Consider the following 22,390-nt stretch of genomic DNA (forward strand, 5'->3'; position numbering starts at 1 on the left):
TCAGCAACTACTGTCACCTCCTCAGTGGAGAGGAAAAACTACTCAGGAAGCAGCGTGCTCAGTGGATGGGGAGTGAGTGAGCTGTGAGTGGTATAAAACAGCAAATCTGACATGCACAGAAACCAGGATTCAAGTGCAGGGGGGGAAAAAAGGGTCTTGTTCAAAGAACTAACTAATTGGTGCGGCACTTTTCCTTGCACAGGCTCAGCCAGCCAGAAGGGAACAGTAATGGGAATTCTGAGGAGCCTGGGGGCCCTCGCAAGAGCTCTGGGACCAATCTTGTCAGCAGCAGGTAAGCGGTGCATGCTCCTGCACCACCCTGGCAATATAAAATGTCATTCTCTGGCTCCTTCAGCCTGGCAGCCGTTAGAAAGTTCCAGGGAAGGGGCCATAGGGAGAAACAGGTGGGACGTGGCAATGGGAATGTAGACATGATTGAGTAGTAAATTGCATGTCTTTGCCGAACATTCCTAACTGTTGCAAGTTAAGGGGCAAGTTATACCCTCATGGGGGGGTCTCCCATTGACTTCAACAGGAATCGCTCACACATGGGTCAAGGTACTCAAGACGGACTTTTAACGGTACTGCCGACCGGAGCTGCCAGGATCCCTTTTCGACCGGGCATTCCGGTTGAAAAACCAGATGCCTGGCCACCCTACGCTCAGCTGACTAAAGGTCGGGCTGTGCAGTGCAGACCCTAGAGGTGGAGCCTGGGCTCTGAAGCCCAATGAAGGGAGAGGGTTGTAGAGTTCCCATATTTCAGGTTCCCAAAAAGAAACCCAGACGTATGGTAACCTTAGTCGCAGAGCCCTGGGTACTGCCCAAGCAAGACTGTCAACACTGCTACTCCTAGCCCCACCGAGCAAGCTGCATGAGCCAGAGTCAGTTGAGCTGTGGTTTGAGTCTCGCTGCTGTGGATTTTTTTGTTTCTTTGCTTACAGCTGCAGTGTCAGTGTCCAGGGAGGTCTAACAGGCCCAGAGTAGGAGGCAGAGGCACCTTGGGTCTAAGCCTGGGTCCGACAGATTCCGCCCATCCAGTGTTTAAATGCACAGAAAAGTTTTTTTATGTAAAGTATGTCCTGAGGCCTATTAGTATGTTGCAGAACTGAACCCTGCGCTGTAGTGGATCTAGCAAAGTAAACCAGGGACTAAGCCCTGGAGTCAGAAACGGACTTGGGCACCCAAGTGTCAGTAAGTCCCAGTTTTAGGCTCCACTGTGATTCACAAAACTGCTGCTGCACCTTGTAGGCACCTAAGTTTGTGCAGTAAAAAGTTCCCTCGGTGCTTGTGTTTTTGCTGCTGGGCCTGCACAATCACTGCTCCCTTCTGGGCATAGACTGGGGCCACATCTGGGAATAGAAATTATATGGCGGGCCATGAATACTCAAAAAATTGGGGTTGGGGGTGTGAGCCCTGGTTGGGGATGTGGGCTCTGGGATGGGGCCAGAAATGAGGAATTCAGGGTGCAGGAGAGGGGCTCCAGGCTGGCGGGGTGGGGGGTGAGGGCTCCAGGCTCTAGGGCTGGGGCTGGAGCTGAGGGGTTTGGGATGCAGGCAGGTGCTTCAGACTGGGATCAAGGGGTTCAGAGGGTGGGAGGATCAGGGCTGGGGTGTGGGGGAGAGGCTCAGGGCGGAACTTACCTCAAGTGGCTCACTGAAGCAGTGTCATGTCCCTTCTCCGGCTCCTACGTGGAGGCGTGCCCTGTCCGCAGGTGCAGCTCCTTCAGCTTCCATTGGCTGCGGTTTCTGGCCAATGCAAGCTGCGGGGGTGGCGCTTGGGGTGGGGGTAGCGTGCAGTCCCCTGTCTGCCCCTATGCGTAGGAGCCGGACGGGGACCCTGCTGCTGTTTCCGGGACCTGCGTGGAGTGGCTCCCGCCCCTGCTCCCCGACGGGAGCTTGAGGGCTGGATTAAACCAGCTGGCAGGCCAGATCCGGCCCACAGGCGGTAGTTTGCCCATCCCTGGCCTAGCACCTGCCTAAACCCCAGAGCCAGTCAGGCATTGGCTACGTGTTCCTCTGCCTAACACACTGACAAGGTCAAGTTGGGTAGGTGTTCTCTGAGCAGGCGCCTTCGCATGAATCAGCCAGGGAAGGTGGGGAGTAGGCAGGCTGTCCTCATAACATTTAGCTCATCTGGGATGTTGGAGACCCCGTACTAGTTCAATTCCCCCTTTTACTTGATTTGAACAGGGCTCTGCCACCTCTCAGGTGAGTGTTCTAACCATGGGGCTATGGGATTGTCTGATACAGGTCTCCCTCACCCTTGCCTGTTGAAGCCATTGCACTGTGGATAAATAACTACATTAATTGAGCATGCAAGAGAGAGCGAGCATATGAGCATGCAAGCGTAAGAATGATTAGAGTCCACCCAGGCTCTGGCCTCTTTTATTATATGTACACAGTGGAACTGCTTCAGCAGGAGAGAATCGGAGCACACATCCCAAGCACCGGGCTAAAAGTTATGAGGTCTCTTTCCCCCCCACCGCCACTCCAGCTTCTTGCAGAAAACACCTGAGGGAGAAGAGGGTTCACAGCTGAGAATCACAAACAGACAGACACCTAGGTCCCTCAGAGGGGTGGAGTTTAGCTTCTCCGCCTCGCCAATCGGCATCTCCCATTGGCTAGCTTAGGCAGCTCCCTACCTGGCATGCTGGTGCAAGCGAATCAGAGGCTGTAGTGCCTGTCTCTTCCCAGTCATTGTACAGGGAGCCTGAGGGCCTAACTCAGCTTTGTGGAATGACATGTGATTTTCTACCTGCCTCAACTTTAGGCCTTGTGACATTTAATACTTAGTCCTTCCATGAGTGCCAGGGTCTGACCTCTCGAGGGCTAAAAGAATAAGATATGGAAAAGCAGTGAGGCCACAGATATCGATTACTATAAGTAATTAGGCTGGTGCTTGACTAAGAAAGCATCCTGTGTAGAGCACCTCAGTTGACAGCAGCACTTAGCAAGTAGCAGACAGGCTAATTATTTGAATGGTACGGCTCCAAATTTCTTAAGTGTCTCAACTGCGTACTTCTATTTTCTTCCACTGAGAAACATTGCGTCATATCTGTCAAAGCCCGAAGGGAAGGGCTGAGATGTGACTGGGGCAAGGATAGCTGTGCTAGGCTCCTAATCGGGCAGTTTTCATCCCCTCCTGCCAGGTTCAGGTTTTGCCTTGGGAGAGTAGGGAGGAGGAAATCAGTCAGTTCTGGCTAGATCCATATTTACCATTTGATACCAGGAAGGTAGAAGATTTAATACGTACTTGATCTCAGCTTAAAACGTAGGTAGTATTGTAAAGGCTTGAAGTGGAGGCGCGTGAGGGTCGGTTGCTGTGGCGAGAAGGGGATAGCAGGAACAAGTGGTGGAGGATGGAATTCGGATGCAGGTACAAATATGGACTGCGTATAGTGAAGGGAAGAAACAAGTTTAGGAGCAGATGCTCATTAGGAACAAGCTGACAGCAGCAACTTGCATGTGTGGATCCTGCTTCTCTCACATGGGCCCCCTGCTCCTGCCGTTGCAGTCATTCTGCACCCCTCTCACGCTCTTGCTGATGTGTTCCTTCTGGCTTTGCACTGCTGGCTGTCTGCCAGCCCCAAGTCCTGCTAAGTGCAGCAGGAACGGCTGTGGAATTAAACAGTTTGGAACTGAGTTAACTAATTGGCTTCCAGTGAAATCTCAACAAGGCAAAGTAAGGGAGGGTGGGTATCGTAACAGCAGAAAAATTGTCTGTGGCTGTAGAAAGTGAAAAGAATCTACCTAATTTTAAAACTTACCTTTTGAAAACCATTGTTTGTCTAGCTAGTGTAATGTAGTTACATAAGAACGACCACCCAGGGTCAGACCATCTAGCCCAATCGTCTGACAGGGGCCAGTACAGTGTGTACAGAACAGGGCAGTTGAAATGATCCATCCCTGTCTTTCCCTTCAGGTTCCTGCCAGTCAGAGATTTAGAGTTGCCCTAAGCATGGGGTTGCATCTGTGACCATCTTGTGCATTGATGAACCTATCCTCCATGAACTTACCTAACTTGGTTTTGAACCCAGTTATGCTTTTGGCCATCACAGCATTCCATGGCAATGAGTTCCACAGGTTAATTTAATAATAAGGGGATGACTTTCAGCCAGGGTGTTAGCCACATGCTACTTACAGCCACTCTTTGGTCATGGGGAAGGAATCATAGGTGCAAATCCAAATCGTTACACCTCTAATTACCTATAACATGCAACTACTCAAATTTGTACCAAGGCTGCCCAGGAAGTCACTTTGAAAAACCTTGGTAATCTGTACAATGAAGATAGCCCCCTAAGAACTAAATATCTGATTTCTTTTGCAGTTTATTGGCTGGCAGGAGCTGAGGTTTGCTTCACTGTTAGTGCAGTTTTGTTCCTGCTTCCCCTCGTTCTTCTTGGTTACATAAAGCAGCAAACAAAGGAGGAATAACCGAAGAGAGGAGCAACATTATGACTAGTACAGAACTACTCATTTTCCAAGGGACTGCTAAAGTGGTGGAGAGTCAGCTGTTAAGAAGCGATTTAAAATGGAACAATACTGTGTTTTGATTTACTGGAAGGCCAACTCAAATTCCACTCGCCAGTATACACACCATTGTCACAAAACATTTTTCTTACACACACACCCAACACTTAAGGAGATGGAAACCCAGCTAGTTATTCTCTCCAGCATTGCCTGTGAGCCAGTTTGACTAGCGTTGAGATGAGAAGTATCTGATTCAAGTGTGTGTCATTCAGCAAGTTGTATTCCTGCTACATAAAATGGTGACATCATGCCAGCTACATGGGCAGAAAAAGGTTGAATTCAACAAACTGAGACTCACTCCACAACAGAATTTCATGCTTAAATTAACTACAGTTCCCAACCAGATGCAGTATGTAAAATGCCATCATTTCTCACAGAATCATGTGCACAGTAGGGTTTTTGCATATCCTTCCTGTGCCCATTTCATTTCAATCACTGGCTGCTCTTAGAGAACATGGATTAGCAGAGTTTTCAGGCAGCTACATAGTGGGGAAATTGATCAAGACCCAGCCACCTCAATTGGTTCATGGTGAGAAAATACAACCCCTCCCCCATTTTGTGATCATATTGAGATTATTTTGTATACCCTTTGGACAGCCCCCCTCAGTTAGTGGAATTTGTTAGGGGCAGGTCTTTTTGGTAAAATGTATATCTAGTGCCTTAAGCTGGTGGGTTTTTTTTTTTGGGTGGGGGTTGGTACCCTGAGTTTTGTATGACTTGTGAGAGAGCCTTCTATCAATCTTGACTCCATTTATGATCCCTTGGCAGAACAGTAGGAACAAACAAGTGACCTAAGTGTTATATACACCTCTACTCCACTATAACCCGACCTGATATAACACTGGTTCACATATAACGCAGTAGCAGTGGGGCTCCGGCAGTGCTTTAAAGGATCGGGGGCTCTGGCTGCTGCAGGGAGCCCTGGGCCCTTTCTCACTGCCAGGGCCCTGCTGCCGCTACCCCAGGGCTCAGGCTCCCCACAGCGGCCTGAGCCCAGAGCTCTTTAAATCACCGCTGCAGCCCTGCCACCACTACCCCAATATAACGGTGTTTCACTTATATCACAGTAGGGATTTTTGGCTCCCAATGACCGTGTTATAGCGGGGTAGCGGTGTACAATATAGTTGGAAAAGTGTTTTAGCTACATTTTATACTCCTAATATTTTGTGTAACAGGTTTTTCAATACTGAGCGTTTATCAAATATTTGTATTTTTCACTACAAACAGTTAATTGCAAACTGGTCTACTGCAGTGAGTGAGGTTAGTAAGATGCCCTGTAATAACATGCATATTTTCAGATTGTCCTTTTGTTAGTCAATCATTGGCTTACATAAAGGTCTAGCTGGCTGCACTTCTGCTTAGGAATGCAGGGGAGGGGGACCTTTAATAAAGGAGCAGTGAGACCATTTTGTTTCGGTCCGTGTCTTCTTAATGAACAGGTCATAGTCTGTCACTTAGGTGACCCCAAAAGGTTTAATTAGGGCTTGTTTCCACTGCAAAATTATACTCTTTGACCCCTATTGTAAAGAACCTGATGAACTGGCACACTGTTGACCATAATTTGCCCTTGTCTACATGAGCTTCCGTGTTATGGTGAGCATCTTTGTTCAAACGAGGAAAAACTTAGTATAGACCAACCCCATCCATTTAGAAAAGTAATCAGAGGTTCAAAAAGTTTGTCTTACTCCTTTCTTGGTTTCTCCATGTGCCGTCTCTCACTCCCTGCAATCAGAGCCATCCACTAATAATTCTTTGTCATCTGCTTGTCTTGCACTGCAGAGAATTTTTTTTTTTAAACACTCCTAGGGAGATGGGATCAATGATAGAAAAGAGACCTAATGGATCACTCTGTCCAAGTACAATCACTTCAGAGGTGGTTTCCTAACCCTACTTCCCCATCGGATACTTTAGTCTTACCATATATCCTGGGCTCTCAAAGGGTTTAACAAAAACTGTGATCTTAAAATGTTGTAGGCAATGAAGGTTTCCCTGTGTCTGAGGTTCACAGATGAGCCCAGGATACACTCTACCTTAGAAGTCTACTGTCAAGCTTAGGGAGCTGTGGAGAAGCTCACTCCTAAGGATGTCAAAGTAGAAGTGCCTGGGTGGAGGTGGTGTACTTATTTGTACCTTAAGGATTTGGGCTCTTGTTTCACCTCACCCTCAAACAACTCCTGGGAACAGTGGGATTGCTTCCAGCATGGGAGTGGGACAGTAAAGACCTAATTCTGTATCAGTGGAGTAGTTTCTACTCCCTCTTGCACATCACTGTGCAGTCTGCTTGGCTTTAACACATATTAGTGAAAAACATTATGGTAGACAGTTGATCTGCCTGTAATTAACATAACACGTATCTTTTATTGTGAAAGAAACTGAAGCACTTCAGACTGCATATAGAAGGATCCCTGGACTACAGCCATGAGGGAGAAAACTGCCAGCTAGTCTACTTCCTTAGCACTACATAACCATTTTTAGTAGGGGAATGTGAAGACTAGCTTGGCCAGTGAATGCAAGGGAAGATGTAGATTTTTACCCAAATTCTCACTTGGGTAACATAGCAGAACCAACATCCCTACTCATTAGAAGTGTTATGGAAATTTTGACTACCATAAGCAGTGAAGGCCAGTCTTTCTTTAATAAGAGTATCTTCAGAAACACACTGCCCCGTAGCAGAGCACTGGTTCAATACAGTTTCAGAGGAAAGAGTGCCACCTACACTACAACCTAACACACTTGAGTTTTCCTCAACTCTCTCCCATCCAAGGCCTGACAGTGCTTAGCTTGACTTCTGACAAGATCATAGCCTGACATGGTACTATTGGAGACATAAAACTTGAACCTGTAAATGAATAATATGTGAACCCAAACCTATATAATAAAGGCCTCAAACACATTGCACTTGCTCAAGGAACAGAACTCCAGGTACCAAAATGAATCTTTTGGTAGGTTTTACACTCTTATGTAATCCAGGAAACCAAAGTAATCCAGAGAGTTCATATAAGTGTTTTAAGACTCACTTTTATTAAATGTCTCAATTTGAGCTTTTTTATCATTTCCTATTATGCAGGTTTTATTCTTTTTTTTTTTTTTTAAAACAGCCACGGAAAAAAGTTTCTGCAGCTTCTCGTTTGTCCCAAAATTGTATTTTTAACCAAGGCTCTAGGAATACAAGACAGAATTAGTGACTTTCACTAAAATAGTATTCCAGGTAAAGCCTAACGAATGATTGATAAAGGCAGAGCATTTTCCCCCTGCCTTGGAAATAAACAAATTCTAAAGGATATGAGGATATTATGTTGCTTGTGAATCTACTCAGAAAATAGAAAATGTAAATTTACAAGAGTGAAAAGCAGCTGTGCCCTCCCCATGGTATTTCAGCAAACTATGTGGCATTTGTTCAGAGATTTCAAACCTCTAAACTACTGCATATAGCCTGAGCGTGAACTTAATATAAAGAATGAACCAAACAGTGATCCCGTTTAATGAATTAGACTTCAAATTAGAATTCTTAGCTTTTTCACCTGAGCACATATTCCACACTAGCTTTATCACCTTAAGGACGACAGTTTAATGAACAAGGTTAATCTAGTAGGTTGTTAGAGAAGGCAGAATTATGTCAACCTGGAAGTGACTAGTGATCCTCCTGTTGCTCTCTCAGCTACAGCAAATCCTCCAGAAGGACACTGACTGCAACATGAAGGCAGCTTTTTGTATTCTGTCTACATGTTCCCTTAATTAAAGTTCAGACACTGATCCCTTTTAATGCCTGTCTCCGCTGCTTACTGTTACATACCCCATTCAGGGTCTCTGGCCAGAACATTAGACATCACAGTCGGGTCTGGAACTTTAACAGCAACCAACCAGTTTACTATAAACAAAATCCTAGGTACTTTTCTCAAGAAATTTTTTTTACCCATTCAATTAAAATGGTTTTGGCACTATTCCCTAAGAGATTCTGGAAACTAAATCTGTACAACAGCTTTCAAAACAGAGGAAAAAACCTTACTCTTTTAAAGAAGAATTTTATTTGTGAGTAAAACTTAATGATACAACAAAGAAAGAAAAATACATGACTGTTTCCCCCCCCCCGTGTGTAACCATACCGTACACAGCTAGATTTCATAGTGTAATACAAAGAATTGAAAGAACAAACTACAAAATTAGAATCAAAATCATTGCATATGTGGTCAAAGATAAAAGGGAGGACTCCATTATTAACTGAAACATGTAGCAATGGCTTAGTAACGTAATTATGACCCTGGCAATAAAACACAATTTAGCAAAGTAAGATAAGTACTGAATGCTCCCTAGTATACAGAGGACATAGGTTAGAATATAAGCTCAAAGCCATTAGCGCCATGCAGTCCTTACTAGACATCATTGTTTAGGTGTCACTCTTAAGCAGTGATTTGCTGTTGCATCTAATTCCACCCTACCTCTATGTGTTCCAAAAGAGAAGTCAGATTTCTGGTGTGTTAATTACTGCCACTAAACCTTTTCCTCCTCACCCAACAGTGCTATTGTCATATCTTGTAAATTTGTTTTCCTTTTACCACTTGAATTTGGTCCAAGTTTTCAACGCATCTGAGGCCTAATATAGGCTTTATTTTTGCACTATAGCTGAATCTGTTCTACTGCTCAATGCTTTCACACTGCACCAATCGCAAGGGATTCACTGTCTGCTATTTTTCTCACTATAAAACAGGTATTTTATGTAATCTCATATGATACATCCATTACTGAACTTCATTTTAGTTATAGTCATTGCATGTAAGCCAATTTTTTCCCCCCACGGAGAAATCTTTGAATGTTTTCTGCTGTTACAAATAGAAATGTGTCATTTTGAACACTCACATTTGGAGCATCTCGGTTTATAGCTGGGGTGAATTCATTAAGGTTTCTGGAAAGTTCACTTTGGTAACAAAAGAAGATGTTTTGGCTTTCAAAAAGATAATTTGAAGGTGGATCTCTGTGTGTGCTCAATAAAGAAAGAGAATCATGATCGTAACTAGAAGAGGATGGCAAATAAAAGGCGAAAGTGATTTTCCTGACTTTGCTACGTGCTAAATGCTTATGGAAAACCGGTAGTAAATGTACCTCTAAGGACTCTGGGAGGGATTTCTGTTCCTGACTTAACTACTGCTGGCAACACAAAGCAAGAAACACGAGCTACAGTAAGTGAAAAGAAAAAGAGTTAATATAAAAACATATGTTAAGTGTTCAGTGTAATGTGTTTACATTTTTATTAGGGGAGGGAGTGAAGATACCAGCCTGCAAATGTGGCTTATATGTAACAGATTTGCATCTGCACCCAGGGAAGTTTTATCAAAACAATGAAATGTGCGCACTGAAGACCCAATCCAAAACTCTCCATGCTCTAGATCACCAATTAAAAGTGTCCCAAAAGTCTAACATACAATTGTTTTCAACCTGTATCTAAAGACCAAACTGCTATGCAAGTGATTTCTGATGGTCTCTGATTTTGGTTGGGGAGGACAGTTTTCACAATATTGCATTTATTAGAAAAGCTGAATGCACAGTATCAGCAGGAAACACCATCACCAGTTCAGTCCTGTTAGACATCACAAGGTTAAGTTCAAGTTCCAGCTATATCACAAAACAGAATATGGGTTAAAGGCAGCTTTTATTGTTGTTGTTATTGGGGGCTGGAGGTGGCAGGGAGAAGACAGGAGGCATAAGGTATGGATAGTCTCAAAGCCTTACTATAACATGATCTGTAATCACAGATTGCAGAAGCATACAGCTCAGTTCAAGAATGTGCCCCCTCTAAAATGCAAACAAAGAAGCACCCTCTCTAAAACGCAATATTTAAAAAAGAATCCACTTGTGACTGGTGAATACAACATTGGAAAGAGCACATTCTGGAGTGAGCAGATACTGCACTGTGAACGTGGCCTGGTCAAAAATACTTGTGTTCATACATAAAGCAGTGTGGGCTTTAAATTAAAAACAGTGGTTCAATGTCTTCCACATGGAAGCCATTTAACTTGGTTTACAAATTAAGGATCAAATTTGTGGTTTGCTGCTGAGAACAGAGGTTTAGCACCTTTCTGCACGTTAATTTCTTGTTATAACCTTAAACAATCAAGCTATAACTTGAGGGGTTGGTTGGTTTATTTGTTGCATTCCTTTACATAAGACAACAAAACACTCAGTACAATCCGGTACATTCTAGTGGTTAATGAATTTAGATTTTAAAATACAACAGTGTTTCTGCAGCGCATTGGGCCTTCAGGAGTCACTCTTCTTTTTGTTCTTCTTCAGGAAGGAAGGAGTGCGGAACTTCTTTTTCTTTTTGGATGGGGATTTTCCTGGAGATTCATCACTACCTGGATCAGCTGCTGTCCCCTCCTCAGCTGTTGGCGTTGTTGCCTCTTCAGCAGGTTGGGACTGGGGCTCTTGATTTTCTGTAGCAGGTGACTCAGTCTGACTTTTGGTCAGATCTTCGCTGCACCTACCTTCCTCCTCCTCCTTTCCGAAGGTTGGCAAGCCGAGTGCTTCTGAAGGCTCATCAGGGGTGAGGTCTGGGAGGGTTTGCTTGAAAGTTGCAGCATCACTGTCATCTTTGTAAGTCTGGTCCTGCAGTGTCTCTAATGGATGGATTGATATGAAATACTTAGTTAAAGTGTGCTGGTCTCTAAAATACATTAAGGTGAAGCTACTGTATAGCGAGTGCTCTGTGTGAAAATCTAACTCATTTAACTTACGTAATGCTTTTGGAATCTGTCTATTCTACTTTATCTTTGGGCACAGAGATGTAGGTGGAATGTTCAAAACATTATTTTCAATTTCCTGCCAGGCAGCAGATAAAGTTGAATCCAACCATAATGGTCTAAAGTGCCAAGAGAGTAAATATCAAGGCTTTATAAATAAAACATAGTAATGTAACTACATTTGAAAATGATGCTGAGGATTTTTAGCACAGTGAGCAGGGAATTAAACCTACAATTTTCACTGGCATTAATGAGATTGTCATTAGGCTCCCAATTTTTAAAATGTTTTAATTTGTTGGGATGGAGCAAATTACACAAACATCAGACCTATGGCTTGATGTATGAGAATCTCACTAATTCTTATTTTGCCAAGCCTTATAATAATCCCAGTATTTCCATGGAGCGTCTCAGAGAAGATTTAACAAGAGACAGCTTCATAGTGAGGTCTGCTATTGTGATGGTTTCATTATCTTGACCAGATTTATTAGTGCATTATGAGGTCTTATAAATAAAATCAATATAGCCTGTCAAATTTCATTAGCTAAGCATGTTTTGTGATGCAGCCTTTTATATCACATGGGCTCCCTTAGTGTGACTTCATCCCTGTGCAAAGCATGAGCCATAGCTTAAATGGGGCTAAAGTGGTACATAGGCCTTGCTAGCACATTACTCACTAATCTACAGTGGACCTCACAGGCATCGGTGAGATTTAGTGACACTCTCCTTTTAAATATACCAGGTTATTGTAAAGCAATCCTGTCTGCACTGAGCACTTCCTTAGAACTCACTGCACTTGTTTCCTGCCTGCATGGAAAGCACAAATTCATAAGTGGCCAGCTAGCTGTGTCAACTCCACCCATGACAGTAGAGCATAAAGAGGAAAGTGGATGAAAGCTGGGCCAGAGAGGTTTGCGAGCTGCAAGAAAAATAGGGGCAACAATTTTCATTTTAAAAATTCAAAAATTAAAGATCTGCTGCAGTCACGAGAACAGTTTGGGTCAGAGCATTAGTTTTATGTTCAAGGCTTTGAGAGGTGATTACAACAGTCTACAGAAAGTATGAGAGTGTCTCTAATGAAATTGTGTCCTTTATTCCTGCAGGATTGTACTGAAAATTCCTCACGCTGTGTCTTAGAAGACACTGTTCTGTGAATGTGTGGTATGTGTTTGCCTGGAATAGTGTGAACTTCTGTTATGTTAGACCCACAATAACCACTAAATACTCGGTATCAAGCCAAATGCTCAGAATGGTTAGAAGTCTGAAATTGTGTTATGATGCAGACAGGATTTAAAGCAGGGTAAAGGAGAAAGCCATTATGTATGTTATGAGCTGCCTCACGAGGCGTTAGTCTGATTAACCCTTTATGACCATTATACAGCAATTCATTTACAGTCTATCACCAGCACTGCTCTTTTCATCATTACCACCTTTCTAGTCATGATTTTTCTTTCTTCAGGAATTAAAGTGGAAGGCATTAATCAGACTAATTTCTTAGTACACGTACCGCACCTGGTTTTCATGTAGTTAGACTATTTTATTTTAATTTTTTTTAAATAAAAGGAAGGACCATCAATAGTTTGGATTACTCCTGAAATAAAAGCATAGGAAGCTACTGGCATTTAAACAGACTTTGCCACTCTACGAAGCATTACAGCTATATAAAAATAATTTTAACTTGTCTGTCCATGACAGTTATCCCACCCAGCCTCTGAAATTGTCACTACAGCATTTAGTGAGATGGAATCACTGTACACTCGAATGAAACATGGATCCCTGAATTTAGCTTAAGGATGGGCAAGTTTTTAATCAGAATAGAGAAATCCTCAAATTCTACATCAGATAAAGGAGAACACCACACAACGTGTATGAGATTTGTTATTTCGCTCAGTGATTTTAGTACATCCATCAGTGCGGTTTTCCAAATTATATCTTCTAACAAAAACAATTTCAGAGACAACAACATGACGATACTTAGAAATTTAAAGATATATTCTAGAACTAATAGCACAAACACATACTAAGTGCACACTGTGCTGCAGTAATACCATTAAAACTTCTGTCTGCAGCTTTGGCCTTAATGGAGGTAAAGTGGTGTTTTTCATACACTCACAGATGGCTAGAGTTTTATCACAATGGAAATACACTTTTCAAAATTATATTCTTTATGTACGGTTGTAGTCAGAAAACTGACTACATAAAGAAGACCGTTACCTTTTCCATAACTGGTGTTCTTTGAGATGTGTTGCTCATTTCTCTTCCATAGTAGGTGTGTGTGCTCGTCATATGCACCGGTGCCGGAAGTTTTTCCCTCAGCTGTATAAGTAGGGGACTGGCTCTGGCGCTCCCTGGAGTTGCACCAGCATGGCGCAGTATAAGGGGCGCCGCTGGCTCCCCTCGCCCTCAGTTCCTTCTTGCCGGAAACCCAACAGTGGGGAAGGAGGGCAGGCCATGGTATGGACATGAGCAACACATCTCGAAGAACCCCAGTTACGGAACAGGTAACTGTCTTTTGTTCTTCGAGTGCTTGCTCATGTCCATTCCATATTAGGTGACTCCAAAGCAGTATACCTGGAGGTGGGTAGGAGTTCACGGACATGTAGATTGCAGCACAGCTCTGCCGAATCCAACGTCGTCTCTGGCCTGCTGAGTGATGGCGTAATGAGCAGTAAACGTGTGGACCGAGGACCACGTTGCGGCTCTACAGATGTCCTGGATAGGGATGTGTGCCAGGAAGGCCGCCAAATACGCCTGAGCTCTCATTGAGTGGGCTCTGACAATCGGCAGCAGTGGCATAACCCCTGCCAGGTTGTAACAGGTCCTTATGCACGAGGTGATCCAATTGGAAATCCTCTGCGAGGACACCAGATGACCCTTCATTCTATCCGCTGTAGCAATGAAGAGTCGAGTGGATTTACGGAAAGGCTTGGTACATTCTAAGTAAAAAGCCAAGGCCCTCTGGATGTCCAGGATGTGAAGATGCCTCTCTTCACTGGTCTTGTGCAGTTTGGGACGAAACACCGGGAGGAAGATGTCCTGGTTCATATGGAAGGTGGAGACCACCTTTGGCAGGAAGGCTGGGTGGGGCCACAATTGAACCTTGTCTTTGTAGAAGACCATCTACGGTGGTTCTGAGGTCAAGGCTTTAATTTCGGAGACCCATCTTGCCGACGTCACCGCCACCAGGAATGCAACCTTCCATGATAGATGGGAAAGGGAGCAGGAGATAAGCGGCTCAAAGGGCAGACCAGTGAGCCTAGAGAGGACCAAGTTAACATCCCACTGCAGGACGAATCTCTCCAGCCCTCTCAAGAATCTGATCATCATGTAATGGGAGAATACTGTCTGTCCTTGGATCGGCAGGTGAAACGCAGAGATTGCCGCAAGATGCACTCTAATGGAAGAGAGTGTGCCAGGCTCTGGTTCCTCAAATGGGAGGGGGCAGACCAGGACAGCCTGTATGGAAGAATGTGAGGGAGAGATGCCCCGCTCGGACACCCAGCGGGAAAACCTCGTCCACTTGGCCAGGCAAGTCAGTCTAGTTGAGGGCTTCCTACTTTCCAGGAGGACCTGTTGGACTCCTTCCGAACAGGTCCACTCCTCCAGGTTCAGCCACAGAGCATCCACGCCGAGAGGTGGAGGAACCCAAGGTTGGGGTGTAAGAGCCAACCATGGTCCTGCAACAGCAGGTCCAGTCGGTTGGGCAAGGGCTAGGAAGGGGCCGTTGACAGGCTCATGAGCATGCCGAACCAGTGCTGGTGAGGCCACGCTGATGTGATCATAACCTGCGCCTGGTCTCGATCTTTGCCAGGGTCCGGCTGATGAGCGGCCCTGCATTTCCTGTTCTATCTCCCACTTGGGGAGTTCCCCACCTTCGGAAGATCATGCAGGCTACCTCTGTATGGAGCGACCACTCATGGTGAGAGGAGAAGTTCCTGCTGAGCTGGTCTGCCAGTGTATTCCTAACGCTGGGAAGGTGACAAGCTTCCAGGTGGATTTTGTGGCTGATGCAGAACTCCCACAGACTTGACAGAGCCGATGAGCAGGCTCCCCCTTGCCTGTTGATGTAGAACATCGAGGCTGTGTTGTCCGTCAGGTGGGGCAAGAAGACTCCGCACACCAGCCGGGCTGATCGGAGATCTTTGATGTTTATAGGTAACCGTGCCTCCTCTGAGGACCACATCCCCCGGGTCTGGAGGTTGCTGAGATGTGTCCCCCCACCGAGGTCCGAGGTGTCCAACACCAACTTGAGTGAGGGGGGTTGTCGAACAGAACCTTTTCCAGGACTGTCCACCATCTCAGCGAGGTAAGTATCGCCTGGGGAATGGTAATGATCTTCTTCAGGGGGTCTCGGGACTGGGAATAGACCCTCCCCAGCCTTTGTTGCAGGGGCCGCATCTGGAGCCTGGCATGGCAGACCATGTAAGTGCATGCTGCCATGTGGCCCAGCAGGTGAAGGCATAGGCTGGCTGTAGTCAGAGGGAACGCTGAGACTTCTACGATGAGGTTTGCCATCGTGCTGAACCTTTCCAGTGGCAGGAACGCTCTGGCGCAGGCAGATTCGAGGATCGCTCCAATGAACTCTATCCTCTGCACTGGCACTAACGTTGACTTTTCATCATTCACCAGTAGGCCCAGAGAGTGGCACGTGGCTTGAAGCACCGCAACATCCCTTTGGACTTGAGATCTGGAGCTGCCCTTGACGAGCCAGTCATCAAGGTATGGGTAGATCTGGATACACTGGTGCCTGAGGTAAGCCACTACTACTGACATGCACTTGGTAAACACCCTGCCGCCAGGCTGAATGGGAGGACTGTAAACTGGTAGTGGTGGAGCCCCACCGTAAACCGGAGGAAGTGTCCGTGCCCTCGAAAGACTGCGATGTAGAAGTATGCGTCCTTCAAGTTGAGGGCAGCATATCAGTCTCCCGGATCCAGGGAGGAGATAGTAGAAGCCAGAGAGACCATGTGGAACTTTAGCTTCTGTAGATACTTGTTGAGGTCTCACAGGTCCAGGATGGGCCGTAGACCACCCTTGGCTTTTGGGATTTAAAAGTATTGGGAACAGAACCCCTTGTTCCTGTACTCGAGAGGAACCTCATCCACCACACCCAGCGGTAGTAACCTCTACCTCCTGCATAAGGAGACTCTTGTGAGAGGAGTCCCTGAAGAGGAACAGGGAAGGCGGGTGGGAAGGGGGGTAGAAAGGAACTGGAGGGGATAACCCTGTTCCACTGTGCTGAGAACACAGCGGTTGGAAGTTATAGCAGTTCATGCCGGGAGGAAAGGGGAAAGGCAGTCAGAGAATACTGGGAAAGAGGGATCCGGGGAGTAGTCTGGTAGGTCACCCTCAGGCGCACCCTCAAAATGACCATTTGTCCCCCTGCTTATTATGGGTCAAGCCCGACTGGGCTGAGGGTGGAGGTGGGTGGCTCGGACAGTGATTGTAACCCTTGGCTCGTTTATGGGGCTGATCTTGCTGAGGCTGGCTCCCCTGGTCCTGAGGCTGCTGCAGTTTGAACCGCTTATGTGACGGGGCTGGGACGTAGAGACCCAGGATTTTCAGGGTGGTGGTCCTGTTACCCGGGGTTCTTTCAACCCAAAGCTCTTGGTAACTTTTACTCTGTGCGAGGTGGTGTCAGGAAATAAATCAAGGGAGACACGGCCGTCCGACCGATAGATGGCTGGCAAACAGGACAACACAAGAGTGCTTTCACGTAAAGCTAAATTTTACTAGTCTCAAGCACTTACACACGTCCGCAACAAGATTAGTAAAACACCCCCAACCCTTGATAATTACCAAAGCTGTGTGGCTTTCGAGTGACACAGCGGCAGGCTTCCGGTGGCCAAATCTTCCGTCTGCCAGTGGGAACCGCAAGATGTATCCAGAGGGAGGGTCCAAAGAGTCCAAAAGAGTCCCCAAACAAGTCCAACTATCTCAAGCTTTTTCCCCTTATTTATACATTAGTAATAAAATGACATGTCCCTTAAAGAAACCTTGTTAAGTAAGCAAGTTCAACAATCCAGCAAGAGGTTCCTTCTGATTATTGATTAACCAGGTGTGGGTCTTTCCAAGGTTTGCAACCTCGAGACCACAATAGACATTCCTGAGCGTACCTCCCGCTCTTTTAAAATGCATGCATCAGCAACTTCAACACAATTCTTATCAGGAAGGATGCGGGGGTCAAGCTGCCCTTTTCTGTGGCACCCAAACCCCCCTCCCCTCCTGCCCTGGTCAAGCTGAGATTGCTGACTGGCCAATTTACAGCTTGCTTACTAGGCTGCCTTTAACAATAAGCCATAGTGGTTTTAGGCACTTTACTGGTTTGTCAAAGTCTCCCCGTACAGTGCAGGAGTCTTTGTGGCCATGCAACTTGCTGTCTGTCTTCTCTGCAAATAGGGCCCCGCTGTCAAAGGGCAGCTCCTGCAATGACTGCTGGGCCTTGGTGGACAACTCAGAGAGGAGCAGCCAAGAGACTCGTCGCATGGAGACAGCGGAAGTCATGGTGTGGGCAGTAGCATCTGACGCCGCCTGGAGGTTCACCCTGGCCGCAGTCATGCCCTTATCGAGGATAGCTCAGAACTCCTTCTTGGAAGTTGGGGAGCAACCCTTTGAACTTGGCCACGGCTTGCCACATATCGGCCAAGGAAGGCTTGGTGATTGGTCACTCTCAGCTGAAGTCGTTGCTTCTCCTTGTGGTTAACCGCCTCAACCACAAGTGAATTAGAGGCTGGGTGGGAGTATAAATACTCGTGCCCTCTGGTCGGCACAAAGTACTTGCGTTCAGCCCTTTTAGAGATAAGGGCCAGGGAAGAGGGTGTCTGCCACAGGTCATTTGTGATTTTGGAAACCCCTTCATAAAGGGGTAGAGCCACCCTGGCAGGAGCCGAGGAGCAGAGGACATCAGACAGACAGTCTGAGGGCTCTTCCAATTCTTCTGCCTGAAGCCCCAGGTTAGAAGTGGCCCTTTTCAAAAGTTCCTGGTGCGCCTTGGCATCATCCTAAGGAACTGAGTGAGGGAGCCCGTGATAACAGCATCATCGTCGCCAGACGAGGCTGCCACGGGAACCTCCATGTCCATTGGTGGTCCAGCAGCTTGCTCCCCTGGATCCTCCTGGATCTGTGGGGTCTTACCCCCCAAAGTCTCAAGTACCAAAGGGGATGGGATATCGAGGCTGCTGGCCTCTCCGAGGCTCCTGACACTGATCAGGCAGCCTGGGAAGGTTGGGTGAACCCCCAAGGGTTCCACAGATACCAGGGCGCCAGCCACTGCACTTGGGGCCATGGAACAGGTTTCAGTGCTGATAATGTAAACAGCACCGCCGGTACATGGGCTTGTCCCGCCGGCAGGGAACCTCGCTCCAAGCCAGCACTACCAGCGGAGTGGTTGGTATGGGGCGACCAGGATCGGGCTGAGCAGTGGCTCTTGTCCAACCGGTGCCGGTTGCTGCGTCCCGAAGCCAACCTGTCCAAGCGAGACTGTCTCGGTCAGGCTCTTGGGAACTGATGGCGTTTGGTGGATTGGCGTTCGATACCCAGCAATCCACGCCTCATGCTACTTGACCGGTATGTTGAACAGGACCAGGAGCTACTAAGGGCCGGTTGCCGGGAGGATCGTCCTGAGTAGGGTGACCTCCTTCATCGAGACAGGAGATGATGGCCAAGCAATTGGCAGTCTCTGATCCGTCCCAGGCCCTGGGAGATGGTAGGGGCTGGTTCTGGAGTTCTTGCCAGGTGGCTCGTGCCTCAGAGGGTCTGCGCCAATCTACCGGTGAGGTACGTCTTGAGTCCCTCAATCGGTGCCCCCGGTGTGGGGACCAAAGAGGGCTCCGCTGAGCCTGCCTCTCTCGTCCTGAGGCGTGAAAGCTGTGGGTGGGCGAAGCTGGTGGGACGTCCCGCTCAATGGGGAATGATGCCACTGAGGTGGGGACACAGGGTTTTCCTCGAGACCAGGGTACCGTGGGAGCTGGTATAGGTGGCACCAGGAGCATCAGGATCTCTTGAGCTGCTCGAAGAGCTTCGTCTGCCGATGGCACCTGAAGCTGGCTAGGGCCTGCACTGCTATCCATGGTCGCAGGCAAAGCATGGGATAGGCTGCACCGCTTGACTTGAGCTGGGGCCCGACTTCCTGAACGGGGTATTGAGCTGCCCGGCATGGGTCGTGGCTTGCCCCCGCCCCCTCCTTTCCCTTATTTCCCTCCCAGTCTTTTTCGGCTTCATGACCAGAGCCATGGAGGGAGACCGGTGCCGGCTCGTGGATGGCGTCGGCGGAGCACTGCGCATGGAGGCCATGGTGCTTGGTGCGCAGTCAGACCACTGCTTTGGTTCCAGAGTGAGTGCCGACTCCATTAGAAGCGCTTTCAGACAGATATCGCACTCCTTCGTCCTAGATTTAAAGAACTTGCAGATATGGCACTCATGTGCCCTTTGCCTAAGCACCTTAGGCAGCTGGTATGTGGATCGCTGACGGGCATAGACCGTTTGCAGCCATCGCAGGGCTTAAAGCCTGGGGACCAGGACATGCCCTGTCCCCCGGCTGAGTCCTGTTTGGGACTAATGAAAAGTTAAGAACTACTACTAAGGGTAACTAAGAAACTACTAACTATATACAACTATATTACAGGTTTTTCAACATTCACAAGAACAGAAAACCTAGCCAAAGCAGCAGATATTCCAGCACCATCACTGGCGGCAAGAAAGAACTGATACCGTGCCATGCGGCACCACCCCAGCGGGTGCCAGAGCTGGTCCTCTATGGATACTGCTGAGGGAAAAACTTCCGACACACCTAATATGGAATGGACATGAACAAGCACTCAAAGAAGAATGGCACCTTCACTCAGTGGATCTCTCTGTCAGTCATAGCTCTCATCGCATTCAGTCACAGCTACTTAGGTTAGGGAAATACACATATACATGAAGTTTACTTTTGTTAGCCCTGTAAGGCCAACCCAGCTTAAAGAGTGAGCTCATTCATAGCTAACTCAGGCAACACAATTTCAGACTAAGTCCCAGTCTTAGAATCCTGGTGGTATCAGAGCCACGCAGAACACAGTTCAATTTTCATGTTCTAGGAGGAATACGAACCAAGGGCTTTTGGACAAACAGCTTATTACTCATAAATTGAGGCAGCTGGGTACAGAGTCACTGAAAGACAGACGAACATGGAACCCATGACGACACTTTCAGTCCCTTTCAACAGTATAGCACACTTTAATGTAAGGTTTATGTAACTGACCTAGAATTCCAAGAAAGCAACAATGGAAGGAATTAGTGTCTGTCACTGACTGTAAAAATGCCTTTAAAAAACAAAAACAAAACACAAACAGAAAACAAAACTCAGTAAACAACAAAGATGCAAGAGAATGAAGCAAAGCCCAGAGAACTCCGGGAAAGCAGCAGAAACAGGTCAGAGTATGGGATGATACTTACTATGGTAACAGGTACTCTTTAGCATATCCATCTCCTGTTTGTAACGCAGCCACAAGAAGAAAAAAGCACAAGTAGAGAATCTATGCATTCATCACAGCCATTGTGTTAAATTAAAAGAATGGTTGGAGCCATTCTTATAGAAAACAGAATGAGATGAAGTAGTGCGTGGAAGACTTCGTAACAGACAAGTGATATATCCCAATGAACAAGGTAAAGGAAACACAAAACAGAAATTAGATTACACCTATTTAACAGATAGACTGTTACTTTTATCTTTTTTTCCCCAAAGGGATAACGGATTTTCTTGGCCCTTTTCTCATTTTTCTGATAATTTTACATCATCACGTTAACAAATCAAACTAAGATCTAAACTGGGAGAGAAAAATATTCCCAGAGGTGTAATCCAAATACAATAATGTTTAAGAAATGTGCAACCAGTGAGCAGGATTTGACAAACTATCTATTCATGTTCAGTTCAGAGAAGGTCTGCTTCATCATTAGAAACAACATTTCACTTCAAAACAGCAGCCACATCTTGCTCAGAGTGCTCAAAGGGGCGATTCAATTCAGAAACTCAACAAGATGACTAGGCAATTTTGAAATGGTGATAATCTGTCTACTGACAATGCACATTTCTTTATTATTGTGAACATAATCACTATTACATTCAGTTACACAGCTCTACAGATTGTAAAAAAATAAAAACCAAAATAATTCCTCTTTACTTCATTAAATCCTATTTTTTCATGCTTCAGTCAAGACAGGTGCAGCTACAGGAGTCTTTCTCACCCCAGCTCAATGTAACATACCTTCTTCTAGCTTAACTGGTGTGCTGGGAGGAGTACGGGCTGAAGTATGATCAGGAGCACTCTTTTCTTTCTGTTGCCTGGCATCTTCTGAAGCTTCTATAGATGAATCAGTATGGGAATTAAAAACAGCATACAAGATTCTTCTTTAGGGATGCAGGAAAACAGACATCCCGCTACACACAAAAATGTTTGAATAAATTTTTTTTCTGAATGAAAATTCTGTCTGAATACCAAATAATTCCAAAGCAAGCAAAGGTAAGGTGCAGACCAACACTGTTGTGATCCTAGCTGTCACAGAAGTTATGTTATCCAACTATTTCAACTCAAAACATTTCTCAGTAAAATGGACTGAAATGATTATACAACACTAGTTTGGAGCCAAGCATTGGAAAACACTGATCTAAAGAGAGGGGAATTTGCTGGGGAAGAGCCAAAGGAAAAAATAACCATATGGAAGAAGGGCACCAAAACTAAAATTACACAAAGTTCTTTTGCTTGCTTTGAGTTTATTTGCAGAACCTTGGTGTAAACAAAATGTACATTACTCAAAGCAAAGAATGAAAAGGTGCACAGATAATCACAATGTAACATGCAATAAACTGCAATTATTCTAAACAGATTCTGCAGTGGTTTTAGATTTTTATTTCAAATTAAAAAGGATCCCCCCACACTCCCTTCCAGCTTCAACAGTAGTTGGATATTAAAGGAGCAGATGTTAATGTAAAACAAAAAAGCCACCTTAATATTTAGAACAGACATTTCCTCAGTACCAGAGCACTGTTCTACACAGTTCATCCAGACAAGAGAAAAATCCACCAATTAAATTAAATCAGCCCCACAGGTAATAAGCCAAGCCAACGAAAGATGTCCAGAGATAGCAGAGACTCTA

At 45.9% G+C, this 22,390-nt stretch overlaps 2 protein-coding genes across 14 annotated transcripts in view; one reads left to right on the forward strand and one right to left on the reverse strand.

The window, feature by feature from the left end:
• MFSD10 (major facilitator superfamily domain containing 10) overlaps positions 1 to 5,453 on the forward strand; it is a 30,978-nt gene extending 25,525 nt beyond the window's left edge. For both annotated transcript variants that reach the window (XM_045020008.1, XM_045020009.1), the window contains 2 exons: positions 203 to 292; positions 4,327 to 5,453. In XM_045020008.1, the coding sequence (XP_044875943.1) occupies positions 203 to 292; positions 4,327 to 4,433 (197 nt within the window). In that variant the 3' untranslated portion in view covers positions 4,434 to 5,453. The remainder of the gene's footprint in view (positions 1 to 202; positions 293 to 4,326) is intronic.
• Positions 5,454 to 8,535: 3,082 nt separating this feature from the next.
• ADD1 (adducin 1) overlaps positions 8,536 to 22,390 on the reverse strand; it is a 126,527-nt gene continuing 112,672 nt past the window's right edge. For 8 of the 12 annotated variants that reach the window (XM_045019511.1, XM_045019512.1, XM_045019508.1 and 5 more), the window contains 2 exons: positions 21,502 to 21,597; positions 8,536 to 11,140 (listed from right to left, as the gene is read on the reverse strand). In XM_045019511.1, the coding sequence (XP_044875446.1) occupies positions 10,782 to 11,140; positions 21,502 to 21,597 (455 nt within the window). In that variant the 3' untranslated portion in view covers positions 8,536 to 10,781. Of the gene's footprint in view, positions 11,141 to 20,691; positions 20,727 to 21,501; positions 21,598 to 22,390 lie in introns of those variants that run through there. The other 4 variants (XM_045019519.1, XM_045019517.1, XM_045019520.1 and 1 more) reach the window with 2 other exon arrangements.

The sequence above is a fragment of the Mauremys mutica genome, chromosome 5 (genome assembly GCF_020497125.1).
Source record: "Mauremys mutica isolate MM-2020 ecotype Southern chromosome 5, ASM2049712v1, whole genome shotgun sequence".
NCBI lineage: Eukaryota > Metazoa > Chordata > Testudines > Geoemydidae > Mauremys > Mauremys mutica.